General features: G+C 43.2%; 1 protein-coding gene across 1 annotated transcript; it reads right to left on the bottom strand.

Annotated features, from left to right (window-relative positions):
- Positions 1-3751: 3751 nt before the first annotated feature.
- LOC141111673 (vomeronasal type-2 receptor 26-like) lies at positions 3752-7944 on the bottom strand. Its single transcript, XM_073603822.1, has 3 exons — positions 7891-7944; positions 6223-6346; positions 3752-5205 (listed from the first exon to the last, which is right to left on the bottom strand). Exons 1-3 carry the CDS (start codon positions 7942-7944, stop codon positions 4298-4300), a joined length of 1086 nt encoding a protein of 361 aa, XP_073459923.1. The 3' UTR covers positions 3752-4297.
- Between the last annotated feature and the right edge of the window lie 15295 nt (positions 7945-23239).

Raw genomic sequence — 23239 nt, 5'->3', positions numbered from 1 at the left:
TAAAATAGAGTCACTTTAGTTAGGAAGAACATCCGGTGTTAATTAAGATAAGAGTACATTTTTATTAAAGTACATATAAACAAGTTAGGACTAACTTTACATTGTAATATGTATTTATTTTTAAAATCATCTCACATATATGAATGAATTGAAGTTAAGAAATCTATTTTAAGTTTAAATTTTGACAAGGTTATTTGAAAGTTTGTATGGATTATAGATTTATGCTAAACACAATTTGGAGGGAACGTATGGAACATATGTTTCTGAAGTGACATCCGTATTTCAAAGTATTGTACAACAATGTTACATTTATGAATTTGTGAATATTAAGGGGATTGATTATTTGGTAAAAGGGTGAAGATATTTTTATGGTATTTGAAGCAAAAGCTTTTCTAAGTTCACTTTTCCTTATATAGAATCAAAATTTAAAATATATTCAATCAATATATATTGTATGTATATATTTATATTTTCTAGATATGGAAAAATTGAAATTATATAGACTCTTATACTTGTGAAGGTATACATATTGTTATAAGCTTCATAGGCATTTCTTTGGAGAACTAACACATGGTCGTAATTAGATTCACCCTCCCCCTTGGCAAATGAGAGGAGAAGAAAGGTCTCATATTTCTTAAGATGTAAAAGTTTATGTTTTAGTTAAGAATATAAGTTCTTTATACTACAATATTTCTTGATTAGGATATTTTTTTTTTAATATATTTTTATTGAAAGGTAAAAATCATACAGATTATAACAGCAACAGTATTGTATTTTTACATATTGATGGTTGTGGCAATAGCAGTAACCAGAAAAATAGCAGAGAAAGTGTAGCATGTAACCTAGGGGATGCGCAGGTATGTCCCAAAAATGGGATAACAACATGTAGGAGGTAACAACTCCAAAATAGTAACATAGTAATCTGTAACGAAGGGTCCCTAGGGTTGCTGGGAGGAAACAAACAAAAAGTCCCAAAGAAGGGGGATAGGGGTGAGGGGGAAGCGGGGGGAGGAGGGAGGGTGAGCACCAAGTTCTTGTTATGGAGATGAAAAGGAGGTAGACCTCAGCGTTGTAACGGAGGTACAAGGGGTGGCGCTCTCCTTCAGTGTGTTGTTAGGAGGGATTGAGGTCGATGGTCAAGAGTCATTCTTGACTGATGCTTTGTGGTCTGTTGAAGATTGGGTTCCATCGGTAGTGGGTCTTACAGAGAGAGAGAGTAGTATCACTGGAGGTGTTGGGAGAGGCCCATAATATGAGAATGAAAACTGTTCGAGGTTCGCCAGGTCTGCTGGAGTAAGCGTAGAGACTATATAGGCTTGCCATCTGTGGTAGAAACGTGTTTTGGCAGTATGGTGTGAGAAGTTCGTGTTAAATCTGTCCTTGAAAAGTAGTAGCAGGAGGTCTTTTTTGACTTGTGAAATTTTTGGGGGAACATTGGATATCCAATTTTTCAAGATGGATCTCTTGGCGAGTAGGAGACAATTCAAAGACCAGTCTTTATAAGGAGGGGTGGCATTGGGGGACCAAGGCAGCAACAGAGGGTCCCAGTGGCTGAAGATGAGGAGCAAGGGGTCTTTGGGTAGTTTTAGCAGGGTCACTTCGAAGATGTAAGAAAGGACTTGGGAATCTGAATTAACAGATATAACCGTGCATGGAAGATTTTTATTTATGAGCAGTAGGACCCCTGCTTTGTGACCATTTGATTTGGAGCCGAGGACTGTGCCCACCCATAACTTTTTCATATGGGGGAAATTGGATGCGGAGAGGAGGGTTTCCTGTAGCAAGGCAATATCGGTCTTAAGCCTTTGGAGGTGGCAGAGAATTTTAATTCTCTTGTTAGGGGAACGGAGCCCTTTTACATTCCAGGAGACTATTTTCATGTTGGGGGGGCCATCAATAAGAACTGGGCTGGTGTTGTATGATTAGTTCGGAGTGTGATATGAAGATGAACTGTAGGTGCAGGTGAGGATAGAGAGTTGTCTACATTGTATAAAAGTGGTGCCTTAGTGTCAGGTGCTGCGGGTACACCAAGGTGTGGAAGGAAGAAGATAAGGTGAGGGTACAGAGGGAGGGGGGTCATAGGTAAAAGCAAAATAACATATTGAGTAAACTTCACTTTTTTCCGCATGGAGTCACTGTGTAGTCCAGCTCCTATGACAAGACCCGAATACTACAGCATTGCAGAAATCCCACGTAATAAGAGGTGGTTGATACTGCCAATTTGGGTTGTGTATGAGGAGAAGAATAGGCTCTACGCAGGGAGGCCAGAAGAGGTACATTAGTGCTAGAAGCGAAAACAAAACAGGTATTAACACAAAAAAAATGAAGAACAAGAAAGGGCTGGCCTACCACAAAGTATAGGTCAGGTTGCTGAAAATGGAAGGAGGATCAAGTGATAAGTCTTGCAGTGTAGGTGGATCTGCAAGGTCGACCTTCCGCTGAGCGTCGAATGGCGTTGGTACGGGCCTGAGGACCTGAATCTTTTTGGAGAGTCTTTGCGTGGGCTCCTTTGGTCGAGACCTCGGTTGATTGGATCTGTTCTGGACGAGGGACTGAGGTGTGGACCTGAGTGAAGAGATTATAGGAAGGCCTCCGCTTCAGATGGGTCATGGAAGGAGAGCTTTTCCCCATTGTGTGCATTAAACCGAAGGGTAGCTAAAAAAGGCCAGGGCGAATTTGATTTGTTGCTGGTGCAGCTCTGTGCATATTTGCTGAAAAGCCTTCCTTTTTTTGGATACCTCTATGGAGTAGTCCGCGAAGACCAGGGTCTTCATTCCGTCAATCTGTAGGGATCTGGATTGCCGGAATCTTTGCAGAATGAAGGCTTTTTCTGAATAAAAGGTTTTGGGAAGGAGACACACGGAAACATTGAAGAAAACTGACACAGCCTCACACACACACAAATACACACATATGATTCAAACTTCTTCTTAAAAATAATTACATTGTTGATGCTATTTTTACATTTTACATTTTGATATTGTTCTTGTAATATTTTGCTATTTTATTATTAAATCAATTTTTAAGTTTTTACACGAGAACTGAACAGACTTTCTTGAAACTTTTCTCACTAATATGAATTATAGAATATCGATAATAATACCGAAATAACGATATTTTAACAGATTCGTATTATGAATTTTTCGAATTTTCTTCAAATTTACTGTTTTTTTCGATTCAAAGTGTATGAATCGATAATTTCAAATCGGTGGAATAGAAACCTTTAGTTTTTTTTATTTTCGATTCCAATGTGGCAAAGTGAACAAACAAAAGAAAAATCTTCATCAAATGATTCCAATGACTCTTTAAATCACCTTTGGCTTAACTAAAACAGAATTTTTTTGAAATGATACTCTAATAACACACACAGTCTTTGATTTCAGCAATATGTGTACAGTTAGAATTCAACTGAAGTTCAATGTAAAATTCAATTCGAATTTTAGTCTGAAGTTTGTTTTGTTATTCAGGGCATTCGATAATTTTTTTTTTAATTGTTATTCATGTATTCAGTTATATCCGAATCTCCGAATAACGAAAATTCATCCGAATATTAATTTGGAACGAAACGAACCACACATGTCTAATAAATGCAATTATTGCTGCAGCAGGTTCTATACACAATAGAGATGTACCACTTTACAGGCAGACTAAGGGGTCCCACCAGGGACTATATTTAAAAGGAATTTTTCATTTTTATAGTTATTTCTCATTTTGATGGTTTCACTTTATGCATCAGTAAATCACTGCTCATTTAAAAATAGTTTTTTACAAACTTTTTTTTCATTGATACATGTCCCCCAGAGCAGTACCCAGACCCCCATAACCATTGGTTTGTTATACGGTTCTGAACTTTGCAATGTTTGAAAGTTCTGCCGCGAACCGAACAGGGGGCCTTTCGATTCATGTTTAAAAAATAAATGTTATGCTGTATTATTTCAGAGCTGCAATAATTTGTATCTTTCATATCTGTCTGGAGTTCAGACTTTAAGTTTTATGGCACCAGTACAGATGTGTGTGTCTTATGGGCGCGTTTGTGTTTCTTTGGTTTTTTTTTTGCTTTTTTCATGATATGGAAACATTTATATCTTGATGATTGGATTCTTTAATACATTTTAAATATTTCAAATTTGATTGACATATTGTACATTTGCTTATTTTTTTAATGATGCTCTCTTGTTTTACACTACAAGTGTTAAACAAGTCATTTTACTTTTTGCAACCTTTGCTAATTAAAAAAAATAATAATAAAAAAAAATACATAACTGTCTAACTTTTTAAGTTTTTAAATAAAGAATGTTTATATATTTTTTTGACTGTACAGATAGCCTTTTGTATTCAGCTCCGGCCTACAGAGAATTATAAAGCATTTTTTAAGAAATATACAGTATAAGAGACCATTATTGGAAATCAGTATGGCGAATATCTCCACAGCCACCGTGTATTTCCCTTTGGTGCTCAGATAGGCCGGGATCATGGCAATCCAGACACTGCAGAACACCAGCATGCTGAATGTGATGTATTTGGCTTCATTAAAACTGTCCGGTAATGTCCTGGCAAAAAAAGCTATAATAAAACTGACAGCAGCCAGGATTCCCATATATCCCAGGACAGAGTAGAACCCGATAACTGACCCTTCATTACACTGAATGATGATCTTCTCCTGGTAGGAGTGTGTGTCCAATTCCTGGTAGGGAGGAGAGATGGACAACCAACTAACACAGATTATAACCTGAACATTGGAACAAGCTAAGACTATACAGGTGGGCAGTTTTACTCCGATCCATTTCTTCCACATGCTGTTGGGTTTGGTGGCTTTGAAGGCAATGCAAACCATAATAGTCTTGGCCAATACAGAAGATACGGCTATTGTAAAGAGAATTCCAAAAGAAACTTGACGTAGCAAGCAGGTTACATCCACAGGACGACCCAGGAAGAGGAACACACAGAGGAAACCCAACATGATGGAGACCAGAAGGACAAAGCTGAGGCTCTTGTTATTGGCTTTCACAACTGGTGTGTCCTGATGTAAAATAAAAATGACAAGTACTAGAAGAGTCTTCCCAAAACACAACAGTGAGACGACTATAAAAACTAGTGAGAGCGTGTCATCAGTGAAGGGAAGAAATTCTAATTGTTTGGATAAACAGCGAGTTTTGTTCTCATTTGGCCATTCATAATCGGGACATCTCATGCAGTTTTCACTATCTGGAAAACAAAATAAAATCATTGAACACTGTGAGCACTTACTTTGTCTTGGTTTACTTATATGGGTTTAATCAGATATTAATATTTGTCAAATATCTAATAAACAAAGCCTTTCTTTTCCAGGTTACAATCCTCTCTAAAGACAAAACATTAACCACTTGCTGGTTGACATATTAACAAAGCCTGTCAGCAAATGGTTATAACAAGATCATGGTACAGATTTTTTTTCAGATGGTGATCAGCTTTCTTTTAGAAGTGATATGAATAGCTTTACACCTTCCTGATCACTTTTATGATGCTGTAACCCCCTCCCCCCCCCTGGTGGTTTCCAGGCATTCTATTCTTTCAGGGAGCCTTGGACAGCAGTAAATGGTAGGGACAACACCCTACAGAGAAGGAGGGGGAAAGTCCATCTCCAATGTCCTCTGTGATGAATGAACCCAGAAGTGATGATGGTTTTGTCAACTCCTGCTTCAGAGCTCTCATCCCATGGCTATTACAGCCTGGAAAGCAGCTAACCAAGCACAATCTGTCTTCAGTTAGCTGCTTTGGAGGGCAAAGAGACATCTGATATCTCCATAAAGAGTATCTGTCTTCTGTCCAAAGCTATTACAAATGGGCTTGTTAGGCCTGAAGTAGGAGCGCCCCTGTGTGTTCCAGATCCAGGAAGCGTTGGCGATCACCGGAGCAGCCCGCTCTGAGTCATCAGCAAGCAGCTCCACAGATGCACTCCCTTCACGCACGCTCGGCAATTTGTGCCTAAATGCCTGTTATTACCTTACTCTTGTGAGTACTTATATCCATTTGTGCATTAAATTTACTGTTATTCTGCACTTAGAGTGGCGCCTGTGTGTTTTATTTTCCAGAGGGGCCTCTGCTTTTAGAAGATATATATTGTTTCTGAGTCATTTTCTGGCAAAAAATTGTGATTTTATCATGCATGTGAATTTTTTTTTAAATTGCCCCGCACAGCAGGTGGTAAAAATAACATCTCCAGTAATATTTGATAACCATTACCTGTAACATTGGACATTTCTCCATATGCACACATGGCACAACTATAACAACAAGGTTGTATGAAGAAGCCGGGAACTTTCCGGTATCCTGGCAAACAACTTTCTGAGCACTGAGCTTTTGGAACCTAACAGAAAGCAACACGTTGTATTATATATGGAAGTTCATTAAATGAATCTATAAAGCCAAGAAACTTCTTCTATGGTGGATATGTTTTAAGTGATGTGCCCTCACCCCTATCCTACTGTTTCAGATAACTCTTTTTCTATGACCGTGGACTTCAACAACTCTTTTTTCTAAAATCCTCTGGAAATCTTTTTTTTTTGTTACAGAAGCTTGGCAAAATTTTTTCCTGGTTGGCAGATGACTTAAAATGTGTGATTTTTTTTTAATACTGCAAGCCAACTTATTATCCGGAATATTCACATAACAAGGGATATTTTTTAGTGGGATTTTAACAGTGGCGAAAATAGAACAAAAAAATATATACTTTATAGTAAAAAATGTTTTCACATCTTATTAGAACATCATTAAAAAATGTTAAAATCCAACAACTTGTCTTTTATATTGTCATAATTGGTGTATTCGCAAATATTGGTGGTGTGGCATCTGTTCTTGACATGTTTTGCCACTTGGTGCTTCTTCAGGGGTAATGGAAAAATCAATACAGTTGCTATATCAAAAAACAGAACAATCAATAATAAATTACACATAATAAGGTAATTACCTTATTATGTGTAATTTATTATTCATTGCTCTGTTTTCAAGTGCCCTGGTTTCCAAATCCGCTGAAGAAGCCCCAAGTGGCGAAACATGTCGGGAAGAGATGCCACATCACCAATCTTTGTAAATACACCAATTATGACCATGTAAAAGACAAGTTGTTGGATTTTAATATGTTGAAAATACACTTTTAATGATGTTCTAATAAAATTTGTCACTGAACCACACCACTATGTATTATCTGGAATACTTGACTTCAATTAACCATGTTAAGTCAAAATTCTGGGATACCCATCAAGAACTCTTGATCCTCCCGGTCCCAATGATTATTATGCAAAATTTATTTTTCTTGATAACATGGCAATTACTATGAAAGAGGGATTTTAAAAATTCCCACCTGACAAATATGTGCCACTTTGTGTTGGTCTATCACATAAAATCCCAATAAAATACATCTACATTTTTGTTTTGGTTGTAACGTGACAAAATAAGGAAAATTTCAAGAAATACTTTTTATGAATACTTTTCAAGGCACTGTAGTTAGATCCACAAACACTTCATTCAGATTGGTGGGGGGGGGTGTCAAGATGGGGCATAGTTCAAACTATTAAGATCAAATTTGACTCCACTTCAGAAAACCCAAGTATCGTGGGAAAATCTTAATAGATGAGTGCCCGATCGCTAGATTTTTTCCTCTTTTGGGATCCCTCTCATCTCCTTTCTCATTTGATCGCATTCCTTTTCTTTTTCTGTTTATCCCTCCCTTCTAAAAAAGTTGATTGAAGTCGAGTGAGACATATCTAGGTCCAGCCCCTAAAGCATGTGTAGGAGCTTCTTGTACTTTTGTAGTGGCCCTATGAGTTTCACGTAGAGTTTTCTTCTCTACAGGAATTTCCAAGTGGAAGTCACCATTGTCCTACTTGGGATGGGGGGTCCCATGTATCTCACCATGAGTGCCCCCTTTTTGGCATTACCCAAAGGGCAGGTGACATTAGTAATCATTGCCTCTATTCCCCCCTGGTATCTAATTCTTGCTCTTTTTCTTATGGTCCCCACATTTTTAATTTTATGATTATATGAATACATATCCTTAACCTGGATGCTTATATATGATCCTTTGAATATGTTACATGCAAAGAGTCAAAGTCAAAAATTAGGAAATGCTCATTTTTGTTTCAGCATTACTTGATTTCATGAGTCTGATGTTGAGGAACTCAAGTGGCCTGCACGAAACTCTGATCCTAATATTCTTTATCAGTTCATCACATGGTTTCCAGAAAGCCCACAAGAGACAGAAGGTGCCTTAAAGATATGAAAATGTATTGTCTGCCCTAGAAAGAAATGTGTGAGAAAAGACTCTTACATAATTCTTGTTTTATCTTAGGGCAAGATGAGTCCTCGCCATGCGGGCAATAGTTCTGATAGTTGATAGTTATGATTACGGCATATGAATGACCCACATTTTTAGGACTTTTTTCTATAGCACCTTACCGAATCTCCTACAGCCTTACCTGGTTTTTCTTATTTTTCCATTTAATTAATGTAGAATTAAATGCAAGTTTCCAATAACCTAACTCATCACTAAGCAAAATCCCAACATGTCTTGTAAACAAACTCCCATTGACAAAAACATAGTTCTGAACAGCAAACAGCGGGATAAATTCTTCATTTCCCTTTCTTGTTCTGACATTTGCATGTAACATTTTTTTCAAGTGCCAGTTGAACTGCAAAGTAAAAACATTGCTTATTACATTACAAATCACTGTTAATGAATTACTACATTAGGTAGATGTAAACCCAGTAACTAAAATATGTTCACACGTTAATAACATTTCAAAAGTCAATTTCAATATTTTTTTTATTGAATTTCAAACACTGCATAGCAACATAATTACAGTGCAAAACACATAGCTAAAAATGATAAGTGTACAGCGTTATAGTATACAAAGAACAAGGTATGGACACTGCAGAAAATTAAACAGAGTGAGAAGCAGTGGTGGCCCGTCCATTAGGGGCGCACGGGCGAACCAAACCCCCGTCCATTTGTCCGGCCGCCTAATCTACATGCGGGCCACCGGATTTCAATGTTTTTTTTTTTGAAGCACGTGATTAGAGGCAGAGACCGAGACTTCAAAAGAGACTTAAAAAAAGGGTGGGCTAGGGGGCACACAATAGCCAATGTATATTCGCTATTGTAACACTCATTCTCCTCCCGATCCAGATAAGATCGGATTGGCCTCGAGGAGGAGGAGGGAGGAGACACGAGGAAGCAGACGGAGAGAACAGCCCGAAGAGAAGCCGCATGAGAGATGGGGTAAGTGCAGGACCCCGACTACTGACTGACTGACCCGGGGGGTGCCGCCCGTGGCCCCTGTGACCCAGCCTGCCGACCAACTGACCGTCCCAACATGGGGGTTGGGTTCTGGGTGCCATCTGTGATCCAACTGATGGGGGTTGTGTGGTGGGTGTCATCCATGAACCAACTGACCAGGGGGGTATTGGGGTTTTGACTGCGGGTGGATCGTTTGCTGCCCCCACCCCAAAAAAGAAAACACCAGCCGCCACTGGTGAGGGCGTGTGGATCATTTGCCCCCCGGAAAAAAATAAAAACATCAGCCGCCAGTGGTGAGAAAGCTGTCTATTGACCCATATGCTCCATGATCGGAAGAATTCTGAGAACTTAAGGGCATTAAATGCTAAAAGACGCTCAAAAGTATAGTTGAAGTTGACCAGATTTACTACCTCTGAAACGTTGGGAGATAAGTTTGGTTTGCAAAGTCTAAGGATAGTCAACCTTGCTGCCGCCACAACATGGGTGACAACTGGCCTATAGGCAGGAGGGTAGAGGTCAATACCAATATTAAGTACATAAAATCACACACATAGGTTGGACTTGTGTCTTTCTTTCAATCTCGGCTACTATGTAACTATGTAAGTAAGTCAAGGGCAGGCTGAGGTTTGGTTAGTATGCTAGTGCAAGTGGCTAACAGTTGGAACACCCGTGACCAAAAGCTGGTAAGGCTAGGACAGCCCCATAGGACATGTTGAGGAGGAAAAGTAGGCAGTGTCAGCTGGTGGTATATTTTCTGGGAAGGGGCAGCAATCCGTCTGCTGCCACCTCCCCCCCACCGGTTGGTCTGGTCTCCTGCACACCACCCCAGTCATTTGGTCAGCAGCTGAGCACTAACCCCATCTATGGCGCAGGCTTCCTCCGGACGGCAGCTTCACACTGCGTCCTTCTTCCTTTGGTTCATGGTGGCGCGGCTTCCCGTGTGTGACGTCTCCTCCTCCTAGGCCAACAGGATTGGTTCTCCTTTCAGTCAAACAGGAAACGGGTCTCAAGACCCACTTCCTGATTGGTCGGAAGGAGAATCAGTGTGACAATAGCGAAAAATGTATTCGCTATTGTAACACAACTGGGTGGACATGGGATGCAGTGCTCCGTGCCTTGAGACCACCCTTTTTTGAAGCCTATGAGAGCCTCTGGCTCTAATCACGTGCTTCAAAAAAAAGAAAAAAACCCCATTGGAATAAATCTGTCTAGCGCCCTGCATGTAGATTAAGGGACTGGACGCATGGATAGGGGGTAGCGCCTCTGCATCCCTAATGGAGCAGCTGCCACTGGAAGTTGGCTAGCCTGAATGGCGTGTAGTACCCCCTGTTGGTAATTTTGATTGACATCTCATGGTGGCTAGTGTAGTGGGAGGCTTTGGTTATAGAGCTAAAGGCAGCACGCCACTCTGCAGGAGAGAAGGAGATACCAAGGTCAGATTCTCACTTTAGCATGGAGCTAGATTTGTTAAAAATGCATGTATCCTGGAAAACATAATAGAAAAGCAAAATCCCTTTAGGTTTTCTTAGAGGGTGGGTAAAAATGTCCCAGGTATGGGGGGGGGGGGGGCATAGAGAGCTTAGGGAGGGGATTTTTGGCTATGAAGGGCGCCACTGGGTTTTTTCATTTTTGCTAAGTAGAAAAAATAAAGTATTTTTTGTTTTGTGTACTGTTTTTGTGTATTATGTTCACTGATGAGGCTGATGGACCCTGATGAGGAGGCACTGGTGAGGAGGCACTAATATACAGCACTGATGGGCACTGATGAGGTGGCACTGATGGGCACAGATGTGGAGGCACTGGTGAGGAGGCACTAATATACAGCACTGATGGGCACTGATGAGGAGGCACTGATGGGCACTGATGAGGAGGCACTGGTGAGGAGGCACTAATATACAGCACTAATGGGCACTGATGAGGCAACACTGATGGGCACTGATAAAGCGGCACTGATGAGACGGCACTGAAGGGCACTGTTTAATAGGCACTAACATGCAACACTGATGGGCACCGATGAGGCGGCGCTGATGGGCAGCACTGATAAGCACTGATTGGTGGCACTGATACAGTAGGTGGCATTAATATGCAGCACTTATGGCCACTGATAGGCAGCATGGATAGGCAGCACTGATTGGTGGCACTGATGGGCGACACTGAAGGGCACTGATGAGGCGGCACTGATGGTCACTGATGAGATGGCACTGAAGGGCACTGATGAGGAGGCACTAATATGCAGTACTGATGGACACTGATGGGCACTGATGAGGCGGCACTGATGAGACGGCACTGAAGGGCACTGATGAGGCAGCACTGATGGGCAGCACTGATAAGCACTGATAGGCACTGATAGATGACACTTATACAGTAGGTGACATTGATAGGTGGCACTTATGGGCAGAGATAGGCAGCATGGATAGGAGGCACTAATGGGAGGCACTGATGGGCACTGATGGGTGACACTGAAAGGCAGCAATGATTGGCATCACTGATGGGCACTGACAGGCATCACTGGTGGGCACTGACTCAAATCACTGCTGGGCACTGTTGGGGCTGCACTGATTATCGGTGCCCTGATTATCTGCACAGATCTCCACTGTGGGAGATTCAAGCTTAGTGTGAGGAGAGGAAAGCCGATAATCGTCATTTCCTTGTTTACATGTGATCAGCTGTGGTTGGACACAGCTGATCACAAGGGTAAAGAGCCTCGTCATCGGCTCTTTACCGAGATCGGTGATTAGGGTTCCCACCTTTTCTTCAAGCCAAACCTGAACACTTTAGCAGCTCAATTTATTTTTTAGTTAAGTATACACTATAGAATTGTAAAAGACCTAGGACACCCTTGAGTGCCTCAAGGAGAGTAATAATTCAGTGCGCTAGGTGCGCCATGGGGAACAGTGAGTGTTTGCCAAATTGCATTGGGAGGGGCTGAAAGAGACATTTTTAAATAAAAAAAAGCATTCTTATACCCATAAAATATGATTAAATTAATAAAACAAATGTCACTGTAAAAATATGAATTAGCCTACCTTAAAATGGGACAGTGTCGGTCAGTGGGGCAATGGACGGTGTCAGTAGAGCAGTGGACGGTGTCAGTAGAGCAGTGGATGGTGTCAGTAGAGCAGTGGATGGTGTCAGTAGAGCAGTGGACGGTGTCAGTAGAGCAGTGGATGGTGTCAGTAGAGCAGTGGATGGTGTCAGTAGAGCAGAGGACGGTGTCAGTAGAGCAGTGGACGGTGTCAGTAGAGCAGTGGATGGTGTCAGTAGAGCAGTGGACGGTGTCAGTAGAGCAGATGACGGTGTCAGTAGAGCAGAGGACAGTGTCAGTAGAGCAGTGGACGGTGTCAGTTGAGCAGTGGACGGTGTCAGTAGGGCAAAGGATGGTGTCAGTAGAGCAGTGGATGGTGTCAGTAGGGCAGTGGATGGTGTCAGTAGGGCAGTGGATGGTGTCAGTAGAGCAGAGGATGGTGTCAGTAGGGCAGTGGATGGTGTCAGTAGGGCAGAGGATGGTGTCAGTAGAGCAGTGGATGGTGTCAGTAGGGCAGTGGATGGTGTCAGTAGGGCAGTGGACGATGTCAGTAGAGCAGTGGATGGTGTCAGTAGGGCAGAGGACGGTGTCAGTAGGGCAGTGGACGATGTCAGTAGAGCAGTGGATGGTGTCAGTAGGGCAGAGGACAGTGTCAGTAGAGCAGTGGACGGTGTCAGTAGAGCAGAGGACAGTGTCAGTAGAGCAGTGGACGGTGTCAGTAGAGCAGTGGATGATGTCAGTAGGGCAAAGGATGGTGTCAGTAGGGCAGTGGACGGTGTCAGTAGAGCAGAGGACGGTGTCAGTATGGCAAAGGATGGTGTCAGTAGGGCAGTGGATGGTGTCAGTAGGGCAGTGGACGGTGTCAGTAGAGCAGAGGACAGTGTCAGTAGAGCAGTGGACGGTGTCAGTAGAGCAGTGGATGATGTCAGTAGGGCAAAGGATGGTGTCAGTAGGGAAGTGGACGGTGTCAGTAGAGCAGAGGACGATGTCAGTAGGGCAAAGGATGGTGTCAGTAGAGCAGAGGATGGTGTCAGTAGGGCAGAGGATGGTGTCAGAAGGGCAGAGGATGGTGTCAGTAGGGCAGAGGATGGTGTCAGTAGAGCAGTGGATGGTGTCAGTAGTGCAAAGGATGGTGTCAGTAGGGCAGACGATTGTATCAGAAGGGCAGAGGATGGTGTCAGTAGTGTAGAGGATGCTCTCAGTAGGGCAATGGATGGTGTCAGTAGGGCAGAGGATAGTGTCAGTAGAGCAGTGGATGGTATCAGTAGGGCAGAGGATGGTGTCAGAATTGCAGAGGATGGTATCAGTATACCAGAGAACAGTATCAGTAGAGCAGTGGACGGTGTCAGTAGAGCAGAGGATGGTGTCAGTAGAGCAGAGGACAGTGTCAGTAGAGCGGTGGAAGGTGTCAGTAGGGCAGTGGATGGTGTCAGTTGAGCAGTGGATGGTGTCAGTAGGGCAGTGGACGGTGTCAGTAGAGCAGAGGACGGTGTCAGTAGAGCAGAGGACGGTGTCAGTATGGCAAAGGATGGTGTCAGTAGGGCAGTGGATGGTGTCAGTAGGGCAGTGGACGGTGTCAGTAGAGCAGAGGACAGTGTCAGTAGAGCAGTGGACGGTGTCAGTAGAGCAGTGGATGATGTCAGTAGGGCAAAGGATGGTGTCAGTAGGGAAGTGGACGGTGTCAGTAGAGCAGAGGACGGTGTCAGTAGGGCAAAGGATGGTGTCAGTAGAGCAGAGGATGGTGTCAGTAGGGCAGAGGATGGTGTCAGAAGGGCAGAGGATGGTGTCAGAAGGGCAGAGGATGGTGTCAGTAGGGCAGAGGATGGTGTCAGTAGAGCAGTGGATGGTGTCAGTAGTGCAAAGGATGGTGTCAGTAGGGCAGACGATGGTATCAGAAGGGCAGAGGATGGTGTCAGTGGTGTAGAGGATGCTCTCAGTAGGGCAATGGATGGTGTCAGTAGGGTAGAGGATGGTGTCAGTAGAGCAGTGGATGGTATCAGTAGGGCAGAGGATGGTGTCAGAATTGCAGAGGATGGTATCAGTATACCAGAGAACAGTATCAGTAGAGCAGTGGACGGTGTCAGTAGAGCAGAGGATGGTGTCAGTAGAGCAGAGGACAGTGTCAGTAGAGCGGTGGAAGGTGTCAGTAGGGCAGTGGATGGTGTCAGTTGAGCAGTGGATGGTGTCAGTACAGTAGGGCAGAGGATGGTGTCAGTAGGGCAGAGGATGGTGTCAGTAGGGCAGAGGACGGTGTCAGTAGCGCAGTGGACAGTGTCAGTAGAGCAGTGGATGGTGTCAGTAGAGCAGAGAACAGTGTCAGTAGGGCAGTGGATGGTCTCAGTAGGGCAGTGGATGGTGCAGGAGGGCAGAGGACGGTGTCAGTAGGGCAATGGATGATGTCAGTAGGGCAGAGGACGGTGTCAGTAGAGCAGTAGACGGTGTCAGTAGAGCAGAGGATGGTGTCAGTAGGGCATAGGAAGGTCTCCATAAGGCAGAGGCTGGTGTCAGGAGGGCAGAGGACGGTGTCAGTAGAGCAGAGGATGGTGTCAGAAGGGCAGAGGACAGTGTTATACCTGAAGGGTTCCACATGTACTGCAATTACTTCTGGCATGACCAAAAATACTACAAACAAGCAATAGGGATTGCTATGGGTGCAAAGTTTGCACCGGGAGTTGCGAATGCCTTTATGGCAGAATGGGAGGAGACAGCGATTTATACAGACACCCCAAGGGAACTCACCCTATATAAGAGATTTATAGATGATCTAATAATAGTTTGGAATGGAGATCGGGACAACCTAGAAGCCTTCCTAACCAAGCTTAATGAAAACAGCAAAAATATTAAATTGGTGTGGAAGATAGACGAGAAATCGGTAGATTTCCTAGACCTAAATATCTGCATAGAGGAGGACAAACTAACCACCAAAACGTACTTCAAGAACGTTGATGCTAACATTTACTTATCCATAAAGAGCTGTCATTACAAACCGTGGTTATACAATATACCAAAAGGACAATTCATTCGGTTGAAACGGAACTGCACCAAAAATGAAGACTATTTATCTCAAGCACAAACAATAGGTGAGAGATTTAAAGCTAAAGGATATAACGACTCATGGATAAAAGATCAAATACACAAAGATCGAGAGAACCCAGATGCTACAAGATAAACCAAAAAAGAAAATGCTATCGGAAGCACCAAGCTTAATATTGGACTACAATGCCCAATACAAGGATGTGGCCAGGATCATTAAACGTCACTGGCACATCCTCAAGAATGACAAAGATTTAAATAAGATACTACCAGAACGTCCGAACATTATCTATAAAAGAGCCCCTACGATCAAGGATCTGATTGTTAAATCAGTAATAGAACCACCAAGGAAACCAAGCTTTACCTTCTTCAATGGCAAAGGAGCTTAATCTTGCAAAAATTGTTACGCCTGTCATCGTGCAAAAAAGTTTCAGAGCAAAAGAACGGAATTTACAGCCACGAACACGGACCAAATACATAGGATTCATGACTTTATCAACTGTCATATGGAAGGAGTTGTATATGTCCTCCAGTGCAGCTGTAACTTACAGTATGTTGGAAGGACCAAGAGAGCACTGAAAGTAAGAATAAAGGAACATATACAGAACATACAAAATGGCTTTCCAAAACATAGCGTATCAAAACATTTCCTATTGAAACACAACAAGGATCCCTCACAACTCCAATTTTGGGGCATTGACAAATATCAAAAAGCGTGGAGAGGTAGCCATAAAATTAGAACAATAAGCCAGAAGGAATCCAAATGGATATACACTATGCGTACACTAACACCTGGGGGAATGAACGTAGAATTTGATTTGAACTGTTTTTTAAGTAACTTTTAATATTTTAATTTTATCCTATTTATCCTATCCCCATACCCACACCCCATTCATATAAGTAATTACACAATAGAATGGACTGATACGCAGCTAGTATAGCTGGAAACATATAGACACCTCTAAGAGGAGATTACTAACTATATAGTCTGCATGTATTATATATCACAATATCATAGGGTTGCCCTGGGACAAATTTATTAAGGAATTTTAATTATTTACTAAATATTTTAACAAATTAATTTTAACATGTATTAATCTACTATTGAGATATAAAGAACATTAGATTTTATTCGTTTATGCACTAAGATTGATGTGTAAAATGCATATTACATATTTAATGATAAAAAATGTAATCAAGATTGATTGGATGGTCCAATCAAGAATGTTTTACACTACAGATAGTGAAAAGTATATATTATCTCACCAAACAGAGTGAAACAGTGACTGCAATACACCTCTACAATAGACTACAACAAAATGGCCACGAGATTCCCATATCGCCCATTCCTAAAATGGCCACCACACTACTTCCGGTATTTAATAATAAAAGCATAGTCCAATAGACAATCCGGTTCCCCACATGAAGTTGTGTGAGACAACGTAACACGTAGGGATTGGCCGGATAGAGCCGCGACTGGAAGTGACGTGAGAAGGCGAGGAACAACGCCTAATTTGTTCCCTGTGCTTTTTAACTTTGTTTTGTGTAAGAGTATAAGCCTTTTAATAAATAAGTTTTTCAAGAAAAACCTGATATACTGCACTATTGGAGGCTCTTCCCCCTTCCCTTTCTCTCTCCCTGTCCCCCCTCCACGGAGGTACCGCCCCATTCAACAGGAGAAAGTGACTGAACGAAGCTGGGAGAGGAAATAGCATCACGATATGCCGTCCAGAGAAGTGACGATTACTATCTAGGAAGAGCGAGGGATCCCCCCAGTGGTGACTGTGGCAATTGCATGTTATTACTAATCTCAAGGTAAGAGTTCTGGGAGACCAGATACACAAAGGAGCTACGGCAGAAATATTTGGAACGATCATCCTCACCTGATTTCATATTTATAAAACTTTATCATCCTCTACCTACTATGATATTTGTTGGACTCTCTCTAGACTGCTCCACACCATTGCTATAGAGACATTCTAAGTGCAATTCATCAAGTCCAGATTTAATGTAATTCATCTATATAAAATATACATTTTATTGATTGGGATTTATTTTTTATCTGTTTAATATTGGCACTAATGTACGTCTAGCACTGGGAATTCACATACGGATATTATCATTGCTATTTAGATTATTTATTGAATATTTCCTATCAGAGATTTATTATTCTTATATATATATACATTTTTTAGATTTTTATATATACCACGTGGTTTATTTATTATGGAAATAATTTAGAAGCTCTCCTGAAATATTTTATTTATTAATTGGACACTATTTTTATATTTGCGCAAAATCACCTTATTATTTATCTTATTTTTCCACATGTACTGTCACTTTAAGGCTGGCTCCACCCAGGAGTGATGACAAGGATCAAGGGGTATAGTAGCCATCTTAGAGCACATGTAAGGAAGTATAAGAAGATATAACTGTCCTGAGATGCATGTTGGAGTGTAAAGTGAGTACTGAAATAAACATCAGTTGTTCCAGACCAGAGTCTTGTGTCTCTCACAACTCAGAGGATATAACAGTGGCAATGAGGATATGATTTATAAAGTGTCTATATGTCTGAGAGATAGACAAAGGCAGTGTGGATTGTCACCTGGATAAAAGCACTCACAGAGGCCAGCAGGAAAATGTCATTGATCGGAACATTAGGTGAATTTGATGGAAAACGGACATTCTGGAGTTCCTGGGTTGAGAGACTGGAACAGTATTTCAGTGCAAATGCCATCCCAGACAACAGGCAAGTGGCAGTATTTCTGACAGTGGTTGGTGCTAAGACATATGACACTCTTAGGGATCTCCTTTCCCCTGTAAAACCAGCAACTAAGACATTGGCAGAGCTCCTGACATTGTTAGAGGATCACTTCCAGCCTAAACCACTAGGGATTGCAGAACGATTTCGGTTCTATCAGTGACAGCAGCAGCCAGGTGAAGAAATTAAAGCTTATGTGCTCACCCTTCGCAGACTAACCTCTACCTGTTATTTTGGGGAGTACCTACCTACTGCACTGAGAGATAAGTTTGTTATGGGACTGAATTGTGAGTCTAGCCAAAAGAGACTGTTAACAGAGTAAGACCTTACCCTTACAAAGGCAATTGAGATATCTTCAGTGATGGAGATGGCTGTGAAAGACACAGAGGAATTTAACCCCCCAGGGCAGAAGGGAAGAGGTGAAACAGGAAGTTTTCAGAACAGTAGTCAAACCAAGTGCCACAAGATGGAAATGCAGACCCCCACCAAGCTGGGAGTCAACTTGCTACCATTGTGGGAATACAGACCATGGCCACAAAGTCTGCCGGTTTAGGGGTCAGACCTGTCATAATTGCAGTAAGACAGGCCAACTTAAATGAGTGTGCTGTGGCAAGAAGGTGCAAGATAAAAAACCTCTGAACCCAAAGACAAAGACATGTATGGTAGGAATATATACATCACCATCTGAGTGAGAGGATGAGGAAATGCTCCACAGATTAGACATACATCATATGTATTCAGCACCCTCTGCAATGACTGTAGAGGTAACCATTGAGGGAAAGAAACTCAAGATGGATGTAGACACAGGAGCAGCAGTTTCAGTTATCACCCTGAAACAATGGAGACAACTTCAGACCCGAACAACTGTCCACCCAACACCAATCAAACTGCAGACATACTCAAAGCAGATACTCCACCCACTGGGTTACACAAAAGTACAGGTATTGTACAAGGGTCAGACAAAAAGACTGCCATTATATATCCTAGAAAATGGGGGACCCCTTCTCTTTGGGAGAGACTGGATTGCTCACTTTGGTATGCCAGACATTACCATGAACCCCTATAACACTGGTACAATTACATTAGGAGATAATGAGGGATGGGTGATGTCCCTGAAGCAGTGGTTCCAAAAGATTTTTGATAACCAGTTGGGGAAAATAAAGCATGACTGTGTGAGACTCAAGCTGAAACCCAATGCTCAGCCTAAGTTCTTCAAAACTCGGACAGTACCTTTCACACTCTGAGCAGGAGTGGAAGCTGAACTAAGTCGGCTGGAGGAACAAGGTGTCATCTCAAAGGTAGAGCATAGCGAGTGGATATCACCAGTTGTACCAGTAAAGAAAGCGAATGGGGACTTACGCATTTGTGGCAATTTCCACATGGCACTGAACTCCCAACTGGAGATAGACAAGTGTCTCCTACCCAGAGTAGATGACATTTTTGCCTCTCTTGCAGGGGGTCAAAAGTTCACCGAGCTTGATCTCAGACAAGAAAATTTAAAGTTTGAGGTCTATCCTTCTTCCCGCAAGTTTCTAACCATCAACACCCACAAGGGACTGTATGAATGCAATCGGATAGTGTTTGGTGTAGCCTCCACCCAGCCATTTGGCAACAAAAAATGGACGCGATTTTGGCGAACATTCCTTTTACACAGTGCCTGCTAGATGACATGCTCATCATGGGACGCGTTTGTCATCAAATGGACGTTCTCAATGGATTCCTGGCATCAGTGGCGGTTGGTGGGTTCTCCTTTTGGGGGTGGTGGAAAACTTCACCAAACCCCCCCGCCACCGGGCGGCGTGGCACTGATCACCTGCAGCACACGCCGGACCACCCACCGGATCAGCCGCGGGTAGTCCAGTGGCACTTACACGATGTGTGGCGGGGTTCTCCTCCTCTCCTGCAGTGGCTGGGCTGTCCTCCTCCTCTCCTGCAGTGGTGGGGCTGTCCTCCTCCTCTCCTCTAGCGTGGGCAGCGGCGGCACCAGTGTCCGCTCCTCAGGCTTCCTCCCTTTGTGTCTCCTCTTCCACCAGAGCGCTAGGCATCCAATAGGATTGCCTGGTGCTTTGGCCAATCGGGAAACAGGTCTCACAGACCTGCCTCCTGATTGGTGGGAAGTAACTGTAGTTTGACCATAGCGAAAATTCTTTCGCTATTGTCACACAACAGGGTGGAATCGGGATGCAGTGCTCCGCTCCCCGAGCCTACCCTATTTTGAAGATCATTAGAGCCTCTGGCTCTAATCACATGCTTTAAAATACACCCCCCGCCTATGCCCACCATAGTAATTAATGTGTCTGGCGTTCTGAATGGGGCCGGGCACATGGATAGGGAGGGTGGTAGGGGTGTTAGGAGGGGCGGCGCCCGTGCCCCCACAATGCATGGGCCACCACTGCCTGGCATAGTCAAGATTTTTACTTTCTCTTTCAGTAAACCTGCACTGCAAGGTGCAGAACAGAATTGGTGGTGCAGAACAGAATTGGTGGTGCAGAACAGAATTGGTGGCGCAGAACAGGTTTATAGCACAGAATTATACAGTTTGGAAGGCAGAACAAGTTGGGACTCATGGGAGGAGAATATGCAGTCTGGCATCAAGCTTTTGTTATCTTCATTCTGCTCTGGGTTAGGGATGAGCCGAAAACCCCCCGGTTCGGTTCGCGGGAGAACATGCGAACAGACAATAAATTTGTGCGAACACCATTAAAGTCTATTGGACCCGAACATGAAAAATCAAAAGGGCTAATTTTAAAGACTAATATGTAAGTTATTGTCATAAAAAGGGTTTGGGGACCTGGGTCCTGCCCCAGGGGACATGTATCAATGCATAAAAAAAGTTTTAAAAACAGCTGTTTTTTCAGGAGCAGTGATTTTAATAATGCTTAATGTGAAACAATAAAAGTGAAATATTCCTTTAAATATCCTGCCTGGGGGGTGTCTATAGTATGCCTGTAAAGTGGCACATTTTTCCTGTGTTTAGAACAGTCCCTGCACAAAATGACTTTTCTAATGGAATAAAAGTAATTTATAACTGCTTGCAGCTGTAATGTAATGTCGGGTCCCGGGAATATGGATGAAAATTATTGAGAAAAATGGCATGGGTAACCCCCTAGCCCATTACCAGGCCCTTTGGTTCTGGTATGGATATTAAAGTGAACCCTACACCCAAATTTAAAAAAAAAAGGCGTGGGGCCCCCCGGCCCTATATACTCTGAACAGCAGCAGTATACAGGCGGTCCCTGGGTTACAAACAAGATAGGGACTGTAGGTTTGTTCTTAAGTTGAATCTGTTTGTAATTTGGAACAGGTACATTTTTTAAGTGTAGCTCCAGCCATAAAATCTATTTTTAAGCTTTTTGGATAACATAGGGAAGAGTTATCATCACCCCTGTAACATTTGTTTTGCTGTCTGTGACCCTGTTCAGAGGATTTCACCTCACTTTCTGTCCCAATGACAATTGGATTTAGAAAATTTGGGGTTATTAGGGAAACAAGGATTGGCGATAAAGCATCAGTGGAGACACCTTTTTCCCATATTAACTCTTACAGGAGAGAATTTCCCTTCCTAGGGGTAGATTTCCTCTCACTTCCTGTTGTCTCCCTACTTTTTTAAGTAGGAGTTGTTTGTAAGTTGAATGTTTGAAAATAGGGGACCGCCCGTATATACTATACGGCCTGCCCTACACACGCTGTGAAAAATTGGGCCTTAGTTGTTGGTGGTACCAGAACACTGTAAGCCCTCACAGTTACTCTTGGTGGGTGCTGGAACGGGCCCTGCTGTGAAATATTATATCAAGAATTGTAATTACATGCCCCTGTTAAACAGTGTGCTCCAACAGGAAGACAAGAGGGACAGTATCACTGATGCATGCACTGTCACTGCTCACCATCCTAGTGGCTTTGTGGCAAAAAAAAGCCAAGCTCCCCTGACCCTGTCCTGGTGCCATTCTCACACAGGTACTCATTGATGGCCCTCTGCTGCACGTGCAGCCGCTGCAGAATTGCCAACGTTGAGTTTCACCTGTTGGGCATGTCACAAATGAGGCGGTTCTTGGGCAGGTTGCATTCTCATTGAATGTCAGCCAGCCCAGCACTGGCATTATATGATCGGCGGAAATGACCACAGACTTTCCTGGCCTGCCTCAGGAGATCCTGTAAACCCAGATACTTACGCAAGAACCGCTGCACCACCAAATTCAGGACATGAGCCAATCAGGGAACATGGGTCAAGTGTCCCTGTTGGAGGGCAGGGAGGGGAGGTTGGTGCCATTGTCATGTACAACCATTCCTGGCTGAAGCTGGCATGTCGTCAACCACCTCTGAGCCTGCCCCTGCAGAGCTGACAGGATCTCTGCCCCAGTGTGGCTCCTGTCCCCTAAGCAGACCAACTCAAGTACCGCATGGCATCTTTTTGCCTGAGTGCTTGCATAGCCCCTTGAACGCCTATGGAGCACCGCTGGTTCAGAGGACATTTCTGCAGAGGAAGAGGCCATAGAGGAAGAAGAAGAGGAGGGGGTGGAGGAGAGAGCTGTGGCAGAATCACCACTAGCATTTTGGAGGCGTGGCGGCGGAACAAGCTCCAACAATACTGAACCCTGTCCTGCATCCTTCCCAGCTGCCAGCAGAGTTACCCAGTGCCCCGAGAAAGAAAGGTAACGTCACTGTCCATGCCTGCTCGACCATGAGTTGGCGGTAATATGCACCTTACTGCTGACCGCCCTGTCCAACAAGGCCAAGACATTGCCTTTGACATGCTGGTAGAGAGCCGGAATGGCCTTCCATGACAAGAAATGGCATTTCTTTTCACACATTCCACAAATTCACGAAAGGGGGCAGAGTCTACCAGCTGAAAAGGCAGCAGTTGCAGTGCTAGCAATTTGGCCAAGCTAGCATTCAGACACTGAGCATGTGGATGGCTGGGACCAAATTTCTTTCGACTGTTTAGCAACTGGGGTAGGGAAATTTGCCTGCTAAAATCCGATGTTGGTGTACCGCTAGCAGATTGGCCGCAAGTACTTGGGACACCTATTTCTATACATTGATTCCTCTCAGTGCAGGTTTCTGAGAGGACTGGGAGTATAGTGGGGTTGGAGATCCCAGCTGCTGAGGAGCAAGGAGAAGTCCATCTTGTTCTTTGATGTGGGTCTTT

Source organism: Aquarana catesbeiana, linkage group LG11 (genome assembly GCF_042186555.1).
Source record: "Aquarana catesbeiana isolate 2022-GZ linkage group LG11, ASM4218655v1, whole genome shotgun sequence".
Taxonomy (NCBI): domain Eukaryota; kingdom Metazoa; phylum Chordata; class Amphibia; order Anura; family Ranidae; genus Aquarana; species Aquarana catesbeiana.
This window is presented reverse-complemented; position numbering and strand designations above follow the sequence as displayed.

Excerpts from the sequence above, each read along its gene's own strand:
- LOC141111673 (XM_073603822.1), bottom strand. The coding sequence starts at position 7,944 with ATGATTACTAATGTCACCTGCCCTTTGGGTAATGCCAAAAAGGGGGCA. Across the intron at positions 6,347-7,890 it reads CCAAAAAGGGGGCACTCATG|GTTCCAAAAGCTCAGTGCTC; the intron begins GTGAGATACATG and ends GCTTTCTGTTAG. Across the intron at positions 5,206-6,222 it reads AGAAATGTCCAATGTTACAG|ATAGTGAAAACTGCATGAGA; the intron begins GTAATGGTTATC and ends TTTGTTTTCCAG.